The sequence below is a fragment of the Bison bison genome, unplaced genomic scaffold (assembly GCF_000754665.1).
Source record: "Bison bison bison isolate TAMUID 2011002044 unplaced genomic scaffold, Bison_UMD1.0 scf7180017864506, whole genome shotgun sequence".
Lineage (NCBI taxonomy): Eukaryota > Metazoa > Chordata > Mammalia > Artiodactyla > Bovidae > Bison > Bison bison.
In genome coordinates, this window is record NW_011495063.1 from 2,384,238 (window position 1) to 2,406,775 (window position 22,538).

At 40.0% G+C, this 22,538-nt stretch overlaps 1 protein-coding gene across 5 annotated transcripts in view; it reads right to left on the reverse strand.

Moving 5' to 3' along the window:
• Nucleotides 1–22,538, reverse strand: part of CDON (cell adhesion associated, oncogene regulated) — a 99,182-nt gene that overhangs the window by 47,557 nt on the left and 29,087 nt on the right. For all 5 annotated transcript variants that reach the window (XM_010829479.1, XM_010829482.1, XM_010829478.1 and 2 more), the window contains 7 exons: nucleotides 17,374–17,510; nucleotides 15,283–15,555; nucleotides 13,670–13,816; nucleotides 12,505–12,648; nucleotides 11,358–11,645; nucleotides 9,321–9,590; nucleotides 3,877–4,221 (listed from right to left, as the gene is read on the reverse strand). In XM_010829479.1, the coding sequence (XP_010827781.1) occupies nucleotides 3,877–4,221; nucleotides 9,321–9,590; nucleotides 11,358–11,645; nucleotides 12,505–12,648; nucleotides 13,670–13,816; nucleotides 15,283–15,555; nucleotides 17,374–17,449 (1,543 nt within the window). In that variant the 5' untranslated portion in view covers nucleotides 17,450–17,510. The remainder of the gene's footprint in view (nucleotides 1–3,876; nucleotides 4,222–9,320; nucleotides 9,591–11,357; nucleotides 11,646–12,504; nucleotides 12,649–13,669; nucleotides 13,817–15,282; nucleotides 15,556–17,373; nucleotides 17,511–22,538) is intronic.

The following is a 22,538-nucleotide window of genomic DNA, read 5'->3' on the forward strand; positions in this document are numbered from 1 at the left end:
AACAAGGCACTGTAAATCAACTATCCTTCAGTAAAATAAAATTTTTAAAAACTGCCAATCTAAAAACAGCCTTAATATTCACTACTAAGAGCGTACAGAATACATAGAAGAAGGTAAAAATAATTTATTTGTGCTGAAAAAAATAAATAGGTCGCCTACACCCAAAAAGAATTACAGAGCACATATTATGTGCTCAGCATGGAGCCAGACATTAAATAACCATCATCTCATTTAATTCTCAAAACAACATTCTTAGGAAGATAGTAATACTTCCATTTTACAGATTAAGAAATTTGGGTTCTGAGAGATTAAGCGACAACAGCTGGCAGAAGAATGTTAGTGGTGCTGCCGTGAAAAAATGAGAGAGCAATTTATGAAAACAAATAAACTGCCAACACAATAAAACCCGAGGACTGACAGCCTGGTCCCTCTAAAGTGCTGTTAACACAGACAACGAAAGGTCTCCGATTCTGCGGAGGAAGGGAGCCTAGGAAACAACAGCAGAGTCTCTTTTCCACAATGAAGTCAGATTCCTGGTAAAAGGTGGGAGTATTTTTAGAATGACTGCAGCTTCATAGAGAACCAACCAGAAAACAGGGCTAACAGTGGGAGGTCAGTTCTCTGTTTGTTTAAAAAAGAGAAAAGGTGTCCCAGAAGCTTTCTCCATCAAAGAAAACAAGAAGCTAGTGGAAAAATAAGATAGAAGAAAATTAATTAAGTTCACTGAGAACTTTCAAATATTGCTCCTGGAACAGGCGTGTTTACTTAGTGAGTCAGAATGAGGGCTGGATGTGAAGGGTGTGGCTGGGAGCCTGCTCATGCAGAGATGGATTCTAGCAAGTGGAGGCAATTAGTTGTGGCTAGGGTAGTGGAGAAGGACCTTTTTATCATTAGTGTTTCATGCATCCTCTGGGCAGGTCACCACTGGGAAGTGGCATTTGGCTGTAGAAGAGTTTGAATACCACATGCCGCAGTTTATACAGAGGCATGAGAAGAATGCAATGTTACAGCCTGTGTCTACTGCAGGAGTATCAAAATTCCACTTGTGTTATTCGGGCTGCAATGAGACTTTTCCGTAACTTTTATTGAAAAGGAGCTTCAATTAATTTTCTTCTACTGTTCCCAACAGCACAATTAGAGCGCTCACAAGATGCTAGATACCATGCATAAAGCCTTCATAATACTTTCCAAAGGTTCTTCATATCCATGATCTCAATTTACCTTCAAAGCAACTCTTTGGAAAAGACCCTGACGCTGGGGAAAGACTGAGGGCAAGAGAAGAAGGGGCCACGGAGGATGAGATGGAGGATGGCATCATGGACTCAATGGACACGAGTTTGCAAAAACTCCAGGAGACGGTGAAAGACAGGGAAGCCTGGTGTTCATGGAGTCACAGAGAGTTGGACATAGCGACTGAACAACAACTCTTTTTATCTTCAAAACAACTCTGAAATGGTCATCTAAAAAAGATATCTAGCATTTTTTAAGGTAGATTGTTTTTTGAACTGGAAAAAAGATTGATAAAACACTGGCTTTCTGAGTACTATGATGATGGCCATGTTTATGAGTAAATGACTGAGTTGAAACCAAGTCAACAGGGAACAGAACCAAATCTGCCTAAGTGGTTCCCACTGTGACCACTCAAACCAGCAACCCCACCCCCAACTATTTAGGACCCTAGGCCAATTCTCACTATAGTTTTGAAGAGTTACAACTCCCTCTACAAATATTTGTACATCCAGAACCTCAAAAACCCAAGGTCTCTGGGAAGAAAAAAAGGTGAGGGAGTGATTCATCTTGCTTACTGCCCTCTTCACAATAAACAAAGTAAAGGCTGTCAGCACGCTAGGATTTAATAATAGGCTCAGACTTCCAGGGAAAGAACTAGGTTGTTACATGCTGTTTTGAGCTCTAATAGACTCAGCTAGTGGAGAAGGCAATGGCACCCCACTCCAGTACTCTTGCCTGGAAAATCCCATGGATGGAGGAGCCTGGCAGGCTGCAGTCCATGGGGTCGCTAAGAGTCAGACACGACTGAGCGACTTCACTTTCACTTTTAACTTTCACGCATTGGAGAAGGAAATGGCAACCCAGTCCAGTGTTCTTGCCTGGAGAATCCCAGGGACGGGGGAGCCTGGTGGGCTGCCGTCCACGGGGTCTCACAGAGTCGGACACGACTGAAGCGACTTAGCAGCAGCAGCAGCAGCAGACTCAGCTAGACTTTGATAATTATTGTAGAACATGTAAAAGGGACAATGGAGGACCACTCAGGCAGGATGTGGTTCATGGGGTTACTATACATTAAAAAATTATATTTATCAAGATATAAAATCCTGGGGGTGAGGGGGAATCTTCAAAATCTAAAAATATCTCATCTAAACAAATTATATATCTTCAAAGTACTTCGGATTTCTCAAATTTAAAGTGAGGCAGTTAGGGGGACTTCCTGACGGTGCAGAGGTTAAAACTCCGCACTTCTAATGCAGAGGATTTGGGTTTGATCCCTGGGTGGGGGAACTAAGATCCCACATGACACAGTATGGCCAAAAAAATTAAAAAGTAAATAAATGAGTAAGTAAAGTGAGGCAATCAGACAACTAGACACTTACTTGTCCCAACAGCTATGACTGTGATGTCTACAGCTCCATCTTCCCCTTATTTACATAAAATAACCACTTGAGCCAAATGCTCTACCCTAGCAGTACCTGCATTACACATCTTGCAGCTAACAATTTTGAGCAGAGCCACTCCTATTTTTGCTTGGCAGACTGATACATAAACACACACAAGTATATATACATATACACATCTGTGTGTATAAATTTATATAACACTTAACTACTTTTCTATACTTAAGGATTTTTTAAGGTTTACTAAAATCAGGAACTATTTCTTCATGCCTTAAACATTATCCCAAAGTGTTAGTTGCTCAGTTGTGTCCGACTCTTTGCAGCCCATGGACTGTAGCCCACCAGGCTCCTCTGTCCATGGGATTCTCCAGGGAAGAACACTGGAGTGGTTGCCACGCCCTCCTCCAGGGGATCTTTCCAACCCAGGGATCTAACCTAGGTCTCCTGCTTTGCAAGCAGACTCTTTACCATCTGAGCCACCAGGGAAGCACAAGGGATAATTATAATTTAACAATAATTAGATGGCAATAATTATAACCCAATACTTAGTATTTATTGAAGGCTTTCTATTAATACTTCCAGACAGTGTTCTAAGCACTTTACAGATATAATCTCCTTGAATTCTCACACCAGCCCTATGCATAGGGCACCTTCACTAATGCCCACTGGTATTAGATTTGATTGTGAATTAAGTCAAATCTGAATTAATTTGAATACTATTAATATTCTAAATACCAGTACTCCAAATTAAGTCATTATATCCAACATCAGTAAAAATAAAAAGAATAGTATACATCTTGTTAGAAAAATAACTTTGAAGAAGGGTGAGGCAAATATATAGATTTGCCTGGGGACTCTCCTGGTGGCTCAGCTGGTAAAGAATCCGCCTGTCAATGCGGGAGATGCAAGAGACTTGGGTTTGAAGTATATTTTAATAAGTCTGGGCTTCCCTGGTAACTCAGCTGGTAAATAATCTGCCTGCAATGCTGACAACCCTGATTCGATTCCTGGGTTGGGAAGATGCCCTGCAGAAGGGATAGGCTACCCACTGCAGTATTCTTTCTTGGAGAACTCGATGGACAGAGGAGCCTGGCAGGCTACAGCCCATGGGTGTGCAAAGAGTCGGACATGACTGAGCGACTTTCACTTAATAAGTTCAACAATCTCTAAAAAATGTATATTTTATTTTATCCCCTACTATCAAAGAAACCCATTCCCCTGGGAAAAGATACTAATGACAACTCACCAACCACGAGGACGGCTTCTGACCGTGCGGTGCCATGCGCGTTCGTGGCTTCACAGGTGTACTTCCCGGCGTGCTCCCGCCTAACAGCCTGAATGTACAGAGAGCCTGAGCCTGCCCGGGATGTGACAGGCTCTGGGTCAGAACTCCCAGGTCTTAATAAGTGGGGTTTTCGGGATTTAGATCTAAGAGCTTGAGACAGATGACTGGTTATCAATCCGCGCTTGTCGTACCAATGGATGGCGGGCACCGGTAGGCCAGTGGCATTGCAAGACAAAGTCACAGAGTCACCCACGGCCACCTCTGCACTTGCTGGCGATCTAGTTATAATGGGCTTGAGTCCACTGCCTATGAAACAAAAATAATCCACATATAAAAATTAAGTACGTTATATATAGTATCTACAATACAAAATAATTTCATCCTATTGCATAAAAGTAAATACAGAACTGTGAGGAGAGCTTGCCACTATAAATAAAGAACATCTGAAGACCGCTTGCCCACAGGTATCTTCAGCACATCTGGTCACTGCAAACACAGAACATGTGAAGCCAAAGCCTCAGACTTTACCATGAAAAAGGTGTAAAGAAGTATAAGACCAAGCAATAGGCCTTCAAAAAAAAATAATAATAATAATAGTTGGTTCCAGGAGGCAAAAATCTGATCACAAAAATTCTGGGAGAAAAACCTATTCTGAATCATAGTTGATAAATGTATTTCTGACCATATACCATGAACAAATTTTTGTTTCTAAAGTGGCACCACCTCCTTCCTTTTGGTCCCAGATATTTCGGAAGCATATATTTCATGACCTTACAATAGAATATTGACATTTGACATTTTCTCCAGCACATCTTTCTCCTTTTCTAGTCCTACTTCCTGCGTTTGACAAAGTCATTCAACAATTACCAGATTTCTGAATTTTTGCCCATCTAGTACACGTAAAATGCTATCTCATGGGTCATAACCTGCATTTCCCTCAGTGCTAATGAGGCTGCACATCTCTTTTGTCCTTTTTTTCTATTGGGTGCTTTATCTTTTGCATAATGGTTCTGGATTCTCTGTAACTACATACTGTTGTTTTGTGAGTTACATTTGTTACTAGTATTTTCTCTCTTTTCATTTTAATGGTATCTTTTAATAATAAGGATGCTTTAATATTAATGTGGTCACACCAATCTTTTCTTAAAAATTAGCCTCAAATTTCTTGTTAAAAAGTTTTACCTAGATCATATATTCTTCTATATTTTCTTGAAAAACTTCACCATTTTGCCTTTCATATATAGGTCTTTAACCCACTGGAAATTAGTCTTTGTGCATCAGAGATTTAATTTCTTCTTCTCCATTTGGATAACCAGTTATCCCACGTGGAAACCTGAAATGGATATCCTTCCCTTGGTGATCTGCAGTCCCACCTAGGTCAAATCCTTACCTGCATATCCTTCATGACAGTCTCTGTCTTGTTCCAAGAGTATACTTGTCTTTTCCTGCACCAATAATACATCACTGTCTTTTAAAAGAAATTTTTTTTAATTTATTTATTTGTTTACTTATTTTTGGCTGTGCTGGATCTTCCCTGCTGCTCAGGCTTTTCTCTAGCTGCCGGGAGTGGGGACTACTCTCTGGTTGAGGTGTGCAGGCTTCTCACTGTGGTGGCTTCTCTTATTGCAGAGCACCGGCTCTAGGGTGCACGGGCTTCAGTAGTTGAGGCTCCCAGGCTCTAGAGCACAGGCTCAGTAGTTGTGGCACATGGGTTTAGCTGTGGAATCTTTCCAGATCAGGGATCAAACTCCAGTCTCCTGCATTGGCAGGCGGATTCTTCACCACTGAGCCACCAGGGAAGACCTACAGCACTATCTTAATTACTATAAATTTTTGTATATGTTCTAAAATCTGGTAAAGCAAGGCCCCCCCCACATTCTTGTTCTTCTTTTAGAGTGTCTTAGCTATCATTTGGCTTTTGATCATCCATATGATTTAGAATTGGTTTGTCTAAGTCCTCAAACCAGTGATAGGATTTAGTTGAAATTGCCCGAATCTACAGAAAGCCTTTGGAAAGCCCTGAGAAGTATGTTAATACTGAATTTTGGTATCCATGAACTGTTATATATTTCTATGTACTTGGAACTTTTTAATGTTTCTAATATAAAAAGGTGACTTTTAAATGACACTTTTCGTTGCTGGTCGTAATGGTTAGTTTTATGTGTCAACTTGACTGGGTTAAAGGATGCCCAGATAACTCGGTGTGTCTGTGAGGAGTGTTTCCAGAAGAAATTTGCACCTGAGTTGGTAAACTGAGGAGAGCAGATGGCCCTCCCCAACGTGGGTGGGCACCATCCAACCCGATGAGGACCTCAGTAAAACAAAAACGCAGAAGAAGAGCGAATTCTCTCTATGAGCCTAGTCATCCTTTTCCTGCCCTAAGGACACTGCACTTCAGTGCTCCTGGACCTCTGGCTATGGGCCTTAGGTTGAGACTTATACCATCACTTCTCCCACAACTGAACGGCTTCCTCAGCTGACCTCCTTCTCCAGTTTGCAGACGACAGACTTGACCACCTTAACTGTGTGAGCCAGTTTCTACAGTAAATTTCCTCTGATGTGTATCTTATACATCCTACTGTGTTTTGCTTCTCTAGAGAAACTTGCTAACACACTGGTACAGAGAAAGGCAACTGATTCCTGTTTATTGGTCTCCATCAGCCACCTTGCTAAACCTTTTATTATTTTTAATAATTTGCCAACAAACTATAGAGGATTCTCTCTAATGACAACCATAGGAGCTGTGAATCAGTAACATTAATAACAGCTGGGTTTCTTTCTCTCTTATCTTTATTGCTGTTCAGTCACTAAGTCCTGTCCAACTCTTTATGACTCCATGGACTGCAGCATGCCAGGCTTTCCTTTTTTTTTTTCAGGCTTTCCTGTTCTTCACTATCTCCAAGAGTTTGCTCAAACTCGTGTCCATGGACTTAGTGATGTCATCCAACCATCTCTTCCTCTGTCGCCCCCTTCTCCTTCTGCCTTCTTATATCCTAATATCTTTATTTCTTTTTCTTATTCTGTGCTGGTTAGAATCTGCACTATGATGACAACTAAAAGATATTTTAAAGGGAATGTTTAACATTTTGCCACTAAAGGTAATGTTTCTTGTACGTTTTTTATTAGATATTCTTTATCAAGTTAAGACAATTCCCTCCTATTTCTATTTTTCTGAGTGTCTAACATGGATACTGAATTATGTCAAATGGTTTTTCTGCTTCTATTGAGATCATCGTATTATTTTTCTCCTTTATTCATTAAATTGGATGAATAATACTTTAAATTTTCTGACTGATTACTGGGCTAACTCCTTGGTTAAAGTTTATCCCTACTGATCCTATCTATTTTATCTTAATTTTCTATTTAACTGATTTCTGTCCATATCTTTATAATCTCTTTTCTTCTGTTTTCTTTAAATCTATTCTGTTATTTTACTTAGTCCACTAATTTTTAGTTTTACTAGCTTTTTTTTTAATAAGCATTTAAGGGTATAAATCCTTTTATATTCTACTCTCCTATATCCCACACAATTTGATTTTGATATTCATTATCATTTTGAATTTTAAATTTCCATTACGATTTTTTCACCCAGCCATTGAGAACTATAATTCTAAATTTCCAAATACATGCCATTTAAAAATTCTTTTTTATTATTAACATCTGAAGTAATTCATTGAAGTAGCAAGTTCAGAGTCTAAAGTAACTGCAACAAGTTCAGAGAGTTGGTCTCTGTCATACTGATTCTTTGAAATATTTCTAACTCTCAGCAAAAGCTTAATTTCTATAATATATAAAGGCAACCTAGATGTCCATCAGCAGATGAATGGATAAGAAAGCTGTGGTACATATACACAATGGAGTATTACTCAGCCATTAAAAAGAATACATTTGAATCAGTTCTAATGAGGTGGATGAAACTGGAGCCTATTATGCAGAGTGAAGTAAGCCAGAAAGAAAACCACCAATACAGTATACCAACACATATATATGGAATTTAGAAAGATGGTAACGACAACCCTGTATGTGAGACAGCAAAAGACACACAGATGTATAGAACAGTCTTTTGGACTCTGTGGGAAAGGGGGGGGGGATGATTTGGGAGAATGGCATTAAAACATGTATAATATCATATAAGAAATGAATCGCCAGTCCAGGTTCGATGCAGGACACAGGAAGCTTGGGGCTGGTGCACTGGGATGACCCAGAGGGATGGTATGGGGAGGGAGGTGGGAGGGGGTTCAGGATGGGGAACACATGTACACCCGTGGCGGATGCATGTTGATGTATGGCAAAACCAATACAATATTGTAAAGTAAAAATAAATAAATAAAAGAATTCCTATAAATAATAAAAAAGATGAACAACATAATATAAAATGTACAAAAGACAATGGGCAGTCGATACACAGGAAAGCAAATTCAATGGCTCAGAAACACATGATGAGATGCTCAACATCACTCATAATAATAAAAAATACAGGTGTCAAAAGGTAATTTAGAAAAACCTATCAGATAGGCAAACATTAAACAGAATTCTGACAACTCACTGCCTTGGTGAGGATATAAGGAAACATTGCTGGTAGGAGTGTAAAATGATAACAAGAGAGAGAGAGCAAGGTATCTGTCAAAATTACCAAGGCATATATGCTTTTATTTAGCAAGTTTATTTCTAGGAATTTACTTTAAAGATGTTCACATGTGTGCAAAATAATCTATGTAGAACGACATTCATCACAGACTCCTCGTAATAGCAAAGGATTAGAAACAGTCATCCGTGAGGTATCAGTCAGACCTTCACAGCTTTACAACAGAAGACTAAGCAGCCATTTTTTAAAAGAAATGAAAATATTCTTTAATGTACCATATGCGAAGATGGTCAAGATATATGTTAAGTGAAAACAATCAAGGTAATTTTTAAGGTAAAATCCAAGGAAATTTTTAAAGGAGAAATTCAAGGTAATTTATATGAATGCCAGCATCATTTGTGTAAAAAAACTGATTTGCTATTAAATGCACACAAACTCACATGTTATATGTAATTAACCATATACATGCATACAAGATTAGTCAGGACAATTATAAAACTTGTTAGTTCTAAGAGATATCTGACTGGCTAGGGAACACGAGTGAGATTTTTACAACATACTTTTTAAAATTATACCTTTTTAAAGCAATGATGTATCTGTTAAAAAATATTAAAAAACATTTTTTTATGAGCCTGATTAAATAAGGTTGCTTCTTCATGGAAAGGTCTACTAGCAAACAGAAAGGAACATGGAAAATGAACACAGCTCTGCTATGGTGACAGGATTACTTCCTTTTTGTAAAGAGGATTTAATTTTTAATCAAAACAAAATCCCATCTATACAGTGAAATTTCCTAGGATGACATGACCTAAAAGCCTACCTTTTTCAATTTCAAGTCTCCCAGTAGACTGTGTAAATCCAATCCCATTATCTGCGACACACTGATACAGCCCGGAATCTTCCATGGTAACACCACTGATTTTCAGTCCATTTCCCACAGTCAGATGTCGTGGGGAAGGGTGAATGGGCTGGGCGTTGTGAAACCAGGTGCGGTTGGGCGCTGGGTTCCCATGAACTTCACACGTGAACTGTACTGTCGCACCCAGGGACACTGTCTGATCCTGCAGTCCTTTAGAAATTGAAGCATGTTCTAAAAATAAAACATATTATGATTTAAAAGGACCTACTGCATACCACAGGGACCTGTACTCAATCCTCTGTAATGGCCTATTAGGGAAAAGAATCTAAAAGAGTGGAGATATGTATGTGTATAATTGATTCACTTTGCTATATACCTGAAACTATCACAACTTTGTCAATCAACTAATACGCCAATAAAAATTAATAAAAAATGAAAATAAAAAATATAAAGTTAGCCCTCACACAAGTCATACAAACTCTCTCTACCAATAACTAGTTAAAACCAAAATGTATTGTTTCCTCACATTCTCCCATCCACTGTGATCTTCAACAAAAAATTAGAAATGTATTGACTTTCTTCCAGTAGGATAAACCATATGTTACAGTTGCAGTCCCCTTTTATGTAATAGATCTCTCCACCCAATTAACCACCCCCCAAGCCAACATATGTGCGCGCACACACATGCACATATGCAGAGTTTCAGATGATCTGTTTTGAAATAATAATTTCCTTTACTATACAAGAGCCAAAATAGAAGAATGCTTATTTGGAAGTGAAAAAAAAATTTTTTTTTTTTCCTAGTGAATTCTGCTTTGAGGTTAGGTGTACTCTGGGCAAAAATCTTCTTTTAGTATCCATCAGGCCACTTTTTACTTGGACAAAGTAAATCATGTATCGGCATTTGTAACATATGCCAATATTAAATGATTAAGTATATTAATCTAGTCCTCATTATCATTAAATTTTAAAGCCTGCTTGCCACACACTTATGCCAATGTAACCTACGTCAAGCCACTGTTGCCCATACACAGGTACAGAAGGTTGACAAAAACTATATTCAGTATGAAACTTTTTTCTGGTTTTCATGCAAATTTGTTTTGATAAAACATTTTTGCTGCTACACATGACAGTGAGATAGGCAGCTGGAAGAAAGGAACGTCATTGAAATAAATAGTGCACATAGAATGTGAGTGAAAACACAAATTTTATGAATCAGCAATTGTGAAACTATTTCCAAAGGGAAAATAAAATGAAACCCACTTCCTTTTGAGATGACATTTTCTAGTCGGTACCCTGTCTTAGTTGGGCTTCCCAGTGGCTCAATAGTAGAGAATCCGCCTGCTGATGCAGGAGATGTAGGAGACACGAGTTTCGACCCCTGGGTGGAGAAGATACCTTGGAGGAGGAAACAGCAGCCCACTCCGGTATTCTTGCTTGGGCGATGCCATGGACAGAGGAGCCTGGTGGGCTACAGTCCACGGGGTCGAAAAACAGTCAGACGTAACCGAGCACCCATGCACTCTGTCTTACTGTTGCTGGACACTACACACCAATACAGCCCAGAATCCTCATCCTGTTGAACTCCAGTCTCTTTCCTCCATGTCACTGAGAAGGAAGAACCAGCTCCGTTTTGTGTAACCAGGTTAGGGGTGAGGTTCCAAGAACACCCCAGGCTCTGTGCGACACAGAAGTACCGCCCCACTCGGCAGTGCTCTTTCTTCCGCGGCGGCACCACAGTATGCGGTGGGATCTCAGTTCCCTAACCAGAGACTGAACCCCACCTCCTCATTGGGAATGCCAAGTCTCAAACCACGGGACCCCCGTGGAAGTCCCAGCAGGGCCTTAGAGAAATGAAGCTTGTTCTGGCTACCGGGGGAGCTATTTCTAGATAGTCTCTATTCCATTTAGTGTTCACAAATAGATCTTCCATTCAAACATCAGTTAGATCGGAAAAATAGCCTGACTTGAAAAAACGCTTAACAAGTAACGTCTTACCAAGTACATTCACCATGTAAGTCACGTGTTTGGCATCTCCAGCCTTGTTTCCCACCACACAGGAGTAGTTGCCGGAGTCCGCTGGGTCGATGCTGTCCGTGGCAAGATGCGTATACAGCCTTCTCCAAGTGCTTCCCACCACAGCATCCTGACCACCCTTTAGCCACCGCACGTGAGAAGCCGGGACCCCACTCACCACGCACTCCAGGGTCACAGGGCTACGAGAAAGAACGGCTAATGCCTGTGAAAAGGTGGGGTGAAGAATGTGAAAGTCACCTGAAGAAGGACCTGGAGAAAGAAGGCAAAGCAAAAAAATCATTAAGTATCCACTTCCACTTTCTTCCTTAGCAAAGCTGTGAGCATCCTCATCTTCCCATTTACTCTTTTTTACACTACAAGGTCCTATTTGGTAACAAAGCCATTTTCAGTTGAGAATTAAATTTAAAAGACTTGGGGATCCTTTAGGGCTACTTCTGAATTAATAGTTCTGAAATGTCAAATTCACACCAAGCACATGGACCACTCCTTCACTGTGCTTTGACTACTGATCCACTCACAACTTGACCACCCTAAGCTAAAAATCAGCTATGACTTACCATATCTCAAAGACAACTGAGAAATATTTTTTCATAATTCACAGTCAGTCACCAATTTGATTACCACTGATATACAGTGATACTTGCTCTCCAATTTCTTTTTTTTTTCTTTTTAAAGATTGTGTTTGTCGTGGACCATTTTTAAAGTCTTTACTGAATTTGTTACAATAAATTTCTGTTGTTTATGGTCTGGTTTTTTGGTTCTGAGACACATGGGATCTTAGCCCCCCGACCTGAATTGGAAGGCAAGGTCTTAACCACTAGACCACCAGCAAAGTCTCTCTAATTTCTTTTTCTCTGGGCAAAAGGCAGAGTCCCCCGCATGAATTCTACTCTGTCAATTCGACCAAAATTCTCTCCTGGAAAGCCATTATATTTGTATTAATAAAACATGTACAGAATTATGCTATTTAGGCATGTAATTTTTTATAAGACTTTCTCATGATAAACAAACAGGATGTGAAAGAAAAATGAACTCCCATTTCCCAACTCTTCACGTGGAATGCTTCCAAGGACTCTCCCCAGTGACCATGATTCCCCCAAATACTTACGACTCACAAGGAGCTTTTGGCCAATGGGTTCAACTTTTAACTCATGTGTGACAGGATTAAAAGCTGCACATTTATAAGATCCCTTGTCCTCTAAGGATACATTCAAAATCTGAAGATTTCCTGATGGAAGGATTAGATAATTCTCTGTGGAAGGAAGGGAATGCAGTTAGGCTTCTCTCTTTATGAAGGACACCAGTTAAAATTTACAAAGGTTGATAGTTATGCTTTAAATGTAGACATGACACAAGCAGCCGATAAGCAATCAGGGGAAAAAAAACATTAAATGAAGGAAAAGGAAAGCCAAGACAGGAAAAAAAGTCAGCAGCACTTGAGTAACAAAATCAAGCCCATGACTACAGACCATTCACTGAGAAAATCAAAAGCACAAGAAACATATTTGGACAAAGACACAATGACCACAGCTATCACCTTGGGCAAACCTCTGCCTACAGCACTGACCAGCCAGTATTCATTCACGTCTTCATTCCTTTCTTCTCAACAGTATGTACTGAGAGCCTACTTTCTGCCAACAGCAGCCTGGGCCCAAGCGATACAACAATGAAGCAAGCAGATAGAGCAAACCCTGCCCTCCCACGGCCAGCATTCCAGTGCAGGGATGGGGTAGCCAAGAAAGAGGCGAATAAAAAGCAAGCCACCACTGACATAATACAGTGCTACAGAAAAGAGGAAACTGAATCAAGGGGGCAGAGAAAACACGGCATATAATTTTAGATAGAGCCATGAGAGTGACCTTGAAGGAAGCATTATCTGAGCAGATTCCTGAACAGGTTGAAGGAGTGAGCCTTGGAGGTGCGGGGTTGTAATTATTTCTTTTTAATTTTTACTTTTTGGCTGCACCTCTGAGCATACAGGATCTTAGTTCCCTGACCAGAGACTGAATCCTCGCCCCCTGGGTTGGAAGCCCAGAGTCTTAACCCTGGACCACGCGGGAATTGCCTATAATCATTTCTATCCTGTTCTCTATATTATGTTCTATCTTATACTGTAACCATTTGTTCTAGTCTCCTCCACTTGACTCTCAAGAGGAGAGACAATATATCTCAAGTATTTTTGCGTCCCCAGCCCCCAGCACACAGAGCTTAAAGGAAGCTGGGGAATGACATTTGTTCCATGGGCGCCACTGGCTTTTCATTAGAGTTCTCACCTGTGGACTGCTTCAGCCACTTTCCCCGGATTTTATAGCGCACTTCAGCTTTGGGGTTACTATCTGGTACCCTGCAGGCAATGAAACCAGTGCTCTTTTCTTCTGCTGTAATAACGTGTTTTCCGGAGGCACCAAAATCACCAAGAACTGAAATAAATAAGTAGACAGATCAATCAATAAATGCAAATTTGAACTCTCTTCCCCAAAGGACATTTTAAAACCAGAAAAAACATTGGCACCACAGCTGTGTGTGGCCGCTAATCCCAGTTCCCAGAGTACAGAATCTTTTTATCTCAGTAAACAGTTGGGATAGAGGTGCACAGTTGAGGGCTGGGGCTTAGTCATGGCACCTTTTTTGAGAAGTCAATGCTTCCAGGAGACTACGAGACAAGCAAACTGTTCCTGAAACATGAGGGAGGACTATAAAGCGTAACTGTTCCCCATTCTATCAAGATGAATCCTTTTTAATCCAGTCTCTCATCACAGCTCACTTTCCCTATGCATCTTTATTCTGTTTGTAGCTACTCACATGGCAATAAAATGGTTTACAAGAATGAACTTAGGACATAGAGGAAGAAAAAAAAAAGCAGTGTATCATTTGAATTTCCAGGGAGAGAATCCAGTCTCCTGCATTGCAGGCAGATTCTTTACTGTCTGAGCCACGAGGGAAGCACCAAATATACTAATTCTTTTTTTTTTTTTTAACTTTTGTGTGTGTGTGGGGGGGGATTTTAGTTCCCTGACCAGGGATGGAACTCAGGCCCCTTGCAGAGGAAGCACTGAGTTTTAACCACTGCCAAAGAAGTTCCCTAACTAGGTCTCAATTTCTCCCGGGTTAAGTTTACTACAGATGGAGCGAGCACTACTCATTATGGCCAATGGTGAAAGCACTGTGCAGCCTGCCCCTAGGAATTCAGCCCTCCAGCGTGTGACTTGGAGCTGTCCATGGGTCACAGCTCTACAAAAACATTTACTCTTCTCAGTTATGACAAACTCACTACTCCTGGGGAATCCAGATTTGTTCTGTAAATAGGGGTGCCCTCACAAAGACGTTTTCCATTCCTGGAAGCCATCATCATTTGAAAGGCAGATGGCTCAAACTTACTAAGAAAACCACACAGTCTAGATTTACTGTAAGTTCAATACTCAACATTCCTTTCTTTGCCGTTATTCCCCGCCCGCTCCCCACTTCTTTAACTTGGTTTCAATTAAATAAACGAAAACCACTCTGCAATCAAAGTAAATAAAACAATTAGATTTGAGAAAAAGATAAAGGACTGCATGAAATAACTGCGTCAAAGCTGACAACAGCTGTTGTTGCTGATATTAAGAACTTTAAAATACAAGGAAATTCAGTTTCACGTTAGAAAATTGTCCTAACTCTGCACAAAACAATTTTCACATCCCTTATTAGAATGGAAGCCACCAAGCTAGGCTCACAGAGGTTCTAGTATCATTCCCCTGGGGTTAAACACAACAAATGTCAAGGCTGGGATGAGAACTCACATGTATCTTACTCCAAAGCCCATGCTCCTTCCACGACTCAAACAACGCAGGTACCGAGAGTCATTTCAGGAAAAAGCATCTGTCACAGGGACAACAATTAAACTCACCCGCAGTGGATACGGTTGCAGGACCACTCAGGACGGCACCGATGCTGTTGTTGGCAACGCACTGGTAATAACCCGAAAGTGAGGGGTTAAGAGAAAGGATAGTCAGCGTGCCCTGATGAACCTTAATCTGTTCCACGTTTCTGTCCAATCTTTTTCCATTATGCAACCATGAGATACGAGCAGTCACAGGTTTAGCAGAGCAATGCAGTACTACAGGTCCACCAAGTTTCTGGACAGCAGACAATGGCTCAGAAACAAAATAAGGTGCCAAGTCTGCAAGGGAACATTCCCCGTACACAAAGGGTGGAGGTGGGGGAGGGAATGGGGGAGAAGAGGAGATACGGGGAGAGAGAAAAAGAGCACGGTTAATATACTTATCGGTATATACACAACGAAAGGCAATCCCTTACTGCATCGATATGCTATGGTCCTTAAGAGCTTGTATAAGTTCTAGGAACAGCTTTACATTTGTAAAGAAACAAGGCAACGTCCTGACATAGAAGATAACAATTAGGGCAGTACAGATAATAATCCTTACAATCTAAATAAACAAAATACGAATTCTGTAGATGAGAAATGGTGAGCTGCTCTTTGAATGAAGCAGTTTTTATTATTATTATTATTTTTTTTGAATGAAGCAGTTTTTAAAAACCGGAAATTAGGCATCTGAAAAAGAGAAGATGACTTTCAAAATAAAGAGAATTCTCTTCCATATTACCAATAGGATTTGACTTTTAAGAGCAAACTATTTTATCAATAAAGATTATGGTACTTCTTGATTGGACTTCCCTGGTGGCTCAGTGGTAAAGAACCTGACTGCCAATGCAGGGGGCAGGGGTTCGATTCCTGGGTTGGAAAGATCTCCTGGAGAAGGAAAGGGCAACCCATTCCAATACTCTTGCTTGGTAAATCTCATGGACAGAGGCGCCTGGAGGGCTACAGTCCATGGAGCTGCAAAAGAGTCAGACACGACTTAGCGACTAAACAATAACAACCACTTCTTGACTACTTCTCTTTAATATAAATCATGTTCAACTTTTAAGAAAGCAGAAGTAGAAAGTCAGGAAGCCACACTGAAATACAAAGCCTATCCTTTCTGGGATGTAAGGATAAACGGGGTATCAATCTGAACATTTTTATTTGGTGTTTGGAATAGTTTCATTTGTTATGTCTGTTCTTCCAGGAATTTGGGAGAGAGAAGTTCTTGCACTCAAGTATCAAAACAGATCCCTCTCCTCCACCCATAAAAGAGGATGGGGGAGGAATCCTGTTAATCTGGTATAATAAAATACTTAAAAGAAAAAACATAATAAATTGCTGAATCTACTTTTATAGGGTATTTTACCAGAAATAAAGATTAAGGGAAATGCCTCAACTGAATCTGAGGTTGCTATTTAGCCCAACAAAAAACAGAAATAAAACCACTAAATCAATTTTCCCTTACTAAATCAAACACAGTTATATAGTATTTTTAACAAAGATAATAAACAAATATTCATAAACAAACATCACTGTATTTGTATATACTTCTATATAAATCTTCACACAAATCTAAAATAAAAAGAAATGCATATGGGCCATGATTCAGCCTTGGGCTTATATGTACATTTAATAATAAACACATTAAAGCTTTTCAGTAATGCAAAGAGATAATAAATTAGGCGAGGTCATAAGACCTGGGATTCAAACCAAGTTCTCTCATTCCAAGTTGAGTATTCTTACATACTGATTCTAAAACTCCTCTGCAGTGATATGTAGTCAGCACTTTATTCCTATTATAATTTCCAAATTCAGAAATCTGTAACATACCCTCATTGGAAAAAAAGCACGATCAGAAAATATTTATTTTCAAGGCAACAAAAGGAATAAATCACAAGGACAATGATGGGAAGGACTGTAAGTGCCTAGAAGTACTACTAAGAAATCCTTAAATTGTTTAATTAAAGTTTTAAAAATTGTTCCGCTGGTCAAACAAATCTTAGAAATGTCTTTATAAACCATTACTACTGGCAAAGCTTTAAAGTTGAAGTTTTTCATAGGATTAAGATGAGGACAAGCTTCACCCCAAAAGTTACCATTCTCTCTTCTTACCTGGACTCACAGAAGCGCACAGCATCAGGAGAGTAACGTACAGCAGCGTCTGTAAGGGTCTAGAATCTGGATGCATAGCGCCAGATTACAGAAGCGGGCAGGGCAGACGTCCAGGGCAAAACCTAGGCTTTGGCTCACTAAGAGACATAGGGGGAAAAAAAAAGAAGGAAATTCTAAAGTACAAAGACAGTTGAAATCTATTCTCTGAAGAGCCAGAGTCCTACACATGGTGGCTGCCTTCAATTTCGCAAGCTTTATATAGATTGCATCAAATACAAGGCATTTAATGATCCACATCTTCCCAGTTCACAAAATAATCTGTAGGCATTAAAGTCAGAAGTTCCACTTATTTTTCCAAGATAAGTACTTGGATAAGTACTAAGATACTTATTTTACACAGACCCAATCATTCCAAATGAATCCATTATGGTCTTTCGCCCATTTCTGTTTGTACAACTCACAACCATCTAAAACTCAACCAAAACACATTCCTTCTCTACATTCCTTACAATACAAACAATAACAAAAACAAAAAAATTTTAACTACCGTTTATACAGCGTTCTGCACGGGCCAGACACCATCTCAGTGGTTTTCATACATTAACTGAACCTTCACAACAACACTATGAGTTAGGGACTCCTGGTTTTCTTCCTGTTTTTTCAGATGGGGACTCACGGATTGCACAGAGAAACTAAGGGCCGGCTTGGGTGGGGCCTGAGCCTTCTGCAGAACGTCCAAAGACCCCTGCGGTGAGAGTGGGATGAGCCAGAAAAAGAGCACAGAGGAGAGCCAGGCTAGATCCCACCCAGCTTCAAAAGCCACGGTGAAGATGTCGGCATTTCTTCTCAAGGCAACGGTGGGCCCTTGGAAGGCTTAGAGAAGGGAGTAATGGGGTCTCATTACGCTTTAAGATCCCTGACTGGAGGGTGGACTAGACTGAAGTGGGGCAGGAACGGAAGAGTGTGGACAAGCTGGTGCAAGCACCTCGTTAGTGGCTGTCTGTCTTGTATGGGAGGCTCTCTATACAAAGCTTGCAAAACGGTGGGCAGCCACTGAACCCAGTGATTCACAGGATGAAGATGCAGAAAAGCTTCAGCCCCCAAACTGCCATTCTCTCTTCTTACCTGGACTCACAGACAAGCACAGAGTTGGGAGAGGAGCATACAGCAGTGTCTGTAAGGGTTCAGAATTGGGATCTGAATAACTGAATTTTCAACTGACCAAGCTGCTTCATTCAAAGAGCCGTTTACCATTTCTCATTTATAGAATTAGCATTTTGTCTCATTTATATCATAAGGATTCTCTCATCTATACTGCCCTAATTGTTAAGCTCTGTATCAGGACATTGCCTTATTTCTTTTAAAATGTAAGACTGTTTCTAGAACTTTTACAAGCTCCAAGGACCAAAACATATAGATGTAATAAGGGACTGCCTCTCACCGGTCTATAGGGTGCATCAGATACAATACAGGCAGTCACTGAATCACTAGATTTAAAGCAGACTCTAAAGGTAAACCAACAGAATCTGCTGAAGGTTTGGGTAGAAAAGGCGAGATAAAGAGATGTCAAGGATAACTCTTAGTCTTTGATGTAACAGAATAAAGTTCTGTTTCCTGAAATGGGGAGGACTAGAGAGGGGAAAACAGCTGAAGAGGAGGTTGCTCAATAGCTATGCTTTGGCCATCTGGATCTTCCTGACCCCAGGGATCAGACCTGGGTTTCCTACATTGCTGGCAGATTCTTTTACCATCTGAGCCACCAGGGAAGCCCATTGCTATCAATGGCAGCAGAAAAATTGAACTGCTAAGGATAGATGGATGACAGCCATGGAAATATTGGGTTTTGTGGGGTTTTTTTTTTAATATCGAAATTCTATAACACATTAACAAAGCTAAAACAGAAGATTCACATAACCCAGCACTGGTGAAGATGTGGGTAAAAATCACTATAATATCTCATTGGTGGAAATAAAACCGGTAAACTCCTTTCAAAAGGAAAATTATTCATTCATTCAGCAAGTATTTATTGAATTTTTTACAGTTTTTTAAATTAATTTATTTTTTAATTGAAGGACAATTGCTTTATAGAATTTTGTTTTCTGTCAAACCTCAACATGAATCAGCCATGGGTATTATATATATATATATATATATCCCTTCCCTTTTGAACCTCCCTTTGAATGTTTACTATATGCTGGGTACTATTCTAGGAACTGGGGTCAGAGTAGCTTAAATACATATATAAGTAAAAAATAACAGACAAAAATGTATACCTTACATTTGTGTGAGAGATGAACAATAAACCAAACAAATAAATTAGGAATATTCACAAGGTCCATGCCATTCTCCAGATATGTTTTATTCTTTCTCGTCTGTGCTAACTCTATACCCTGGTCACTGCCTACCACTGCACTCACTGCTCTGTTCTGCAATTTATCTGGTTACATAACTGCTACCTCTTTAAAGGCAAGAATGATATCATGTTCAACTTTGCAAATTCTAATGCCTAGCAGAAAAGTTATGACCAACCTAGACAGCATATTGAAAAGCAGAAACATTACTTTGCCAACAAAGGCCCATCTAGTCAAGACTATGGTTTTTCCAGTGGTCATGTATGGATGTGAGAGTTGGACTGTGAAGAAAGCTGAGCACCGAAGAATTGATGCTTTTGAACTGTGGTGTTGGAGAAGACTCTTGAGAGTCCCTTGGACTGCAAGGAGATCCAACCAGTCCATTCTGAAGGAAATCAGCCCTGGGATTTCTTTGGAAGGAATGATGCTAAAGCTGAAACTCCAGTACTTTGGCCACCTCATGTGAAGAGCTGACTCATTGGAAAAGACTCTGATGCTGGGAGGGATTGGGGGCAGGAGGAGAAGGGGACGACAGAGGATGAGATGGCTGGATGGCATCACTGACTCGATGGACATGAGTCTGAGTGAACTCTGGGAGTTGGTGATGGACAGGGAGGCCTGGCGTGCTGCGATTCATGGGGTCGCAAAGAGTTGGACACGACTGAGCGACTGAACTGAACTGAACTGAATGCCTAGCAGAAAAGAGGCATGTGATGTTTCTGAAAATGAAAAGAATACCTTCATAGAATGTAATTCCCAGAAGTACCTTAACAAAGTAAAATTTAGTGAGAACTGTACTGGATTCCATGTGACCTAGCTATATTTTTATTCCTTCATTCGACTATTCATTCATAGTATGATTTCAAAAATCAGCAAACATACAGTAAGTACCTACTGTATACCAGGTACTATTGGTAGGCTAGAGATCCAAAGAGTGGTTATTTTGATGACAAATTCTACTCCCCATATTCCTGCTTGGCCAGGACACAGAATTTGTGACTACCAAACACAACAAAATGTAAGGCCAAAGCTACATTAATGACATTTTAGTAGTGAGAATTCTACATGCATACTTATCTGTGAAAAGAAAGGTTAAGTCTAACCATCAATAAAACTGGGTATAGCAATACAAGGCAAGGCATCTTAAGAACGTCTCTGAATAAATCAAGTACTTCTCAGGATCTGCTTGCTTCTTCTCTATACTACGGACTCCAAAAATATCCAAGTTGCAAACTCAAGTTCATCTACTATCAGTTCAAGGACTGCCTTTTTTTTTTTTTTTTAGGACTGCCTTTTAAATGTTTCCTTGATGAGCTCTTTTAAAAAGTGGGAGAAAATACTACAGTACCACTCACTGGCAGAAAGGGCCAGCTGTGTGAAAGCCTTTTTTGGTTTATTTGAATTCTCCCCTGTTTCAAGGGCAAGAACTGACACACCGCTGCTAAGCAGTCAAGGCAAAACAAACATTCAAACAACTTGTTAACAGCAGACACTTTCCTGAGACGATGAGGACAAGGAGGAGAGTTTCTTCCTTTTGCCAAATCTCTCCTCAACTATTTATTTATTGAAAAGCAGTGAAACAAATTCCAGAGTCAACTTTAACCCCAGCATGAGATCTAGTAAGTTATTTTACAGCTGTCCTTTAAAACGTCACAGCTCATTATTGCTACCTAAACAGTATCACACAGGAATATGCCCATGTTTCTGTGAGACTCACACTGTCAGTTAATTTGGGTGGTTGGAAAGGAATTACAACCCTAACCGTTACTGACTAAGTATTTGTTGACTTGGTTTATATTTATCCCTGGCAGGCCTGCTCAGCTTGTTAGAGAATTGTGATATTCAGAAAAAGGACCTGGATTTCATTGCCCTACGCATCAGGTAGCTTGAAATTATATTCAACAGCCACCAAGGGAAACCTAGGTCAGCCTCGCAAACAAACATCCCTGACCACAAGAAGAGTAACAGACAGTCCAAGTGCTGCTCCTTGAGTCCTAACTCAAGATGAGCTGGTACCTCCTGAGTTTCAGGGCTTTCTGTAAGCCCTTCCTGCATGCCTACAGAGAAGCCAATTTGTCTTACATTACAAACTGTACTTTTAAGCCATCCCAGGCTTAAGAGAATTTCTGTCAGCAAGGGGAAACTAAAGGTATGCCTCATCTCAGAATAAGAAAGGAAATAGTTCCCTAACATTTATTTAACTTATTGTTCAGGTTGTGAACTTGTTGCTTTTATAACCCCTTTTCAACACACTGCCAGAATAATCCTTTGGGAAAAGTCTTTCCTGAATTTCTAGATTTGATTCCTCTGTTTTTGAAGGAACGCCTCTGCTTTCCTAAGGATGATCAAAGCGGCCTCTCTGCATTATCCCCTCCCTAGACTCCTATATCAGATGTTCTTAGAGTTTTCTTTGAGGCTTAGGGAATAACTGTGATTAATTTGTGAACAAAAAATTCGGCTTTGGGATCAGTACTGTTCTTCAAAACATAATATTCTTAGTTTTCTTTCTTAAAGGCATCTTTTTCTTCATAAAATAATAATTTCCTTCTTTTTAAAAAAAAGACAGATTCTTATTTTCAAACTATTTCAAAGCATCCTATTTCTCAACTGTGGAAGGGAAAAAATGATATTTTGGCAGTAACTAAACAAAAGAATGATGCTAAAGCTGAAACTCCAGTACTCTGGCCACCTCATGTGAAGAGTTAACTCATTGGTAAAGACTCTGATGCTGGGAGGGATTGGGGGCAGGAGGAGAAGGGGACGACAGAGGATGAGATGGCTGGATGGCATCACCGACTCGATGGACATGAGTTT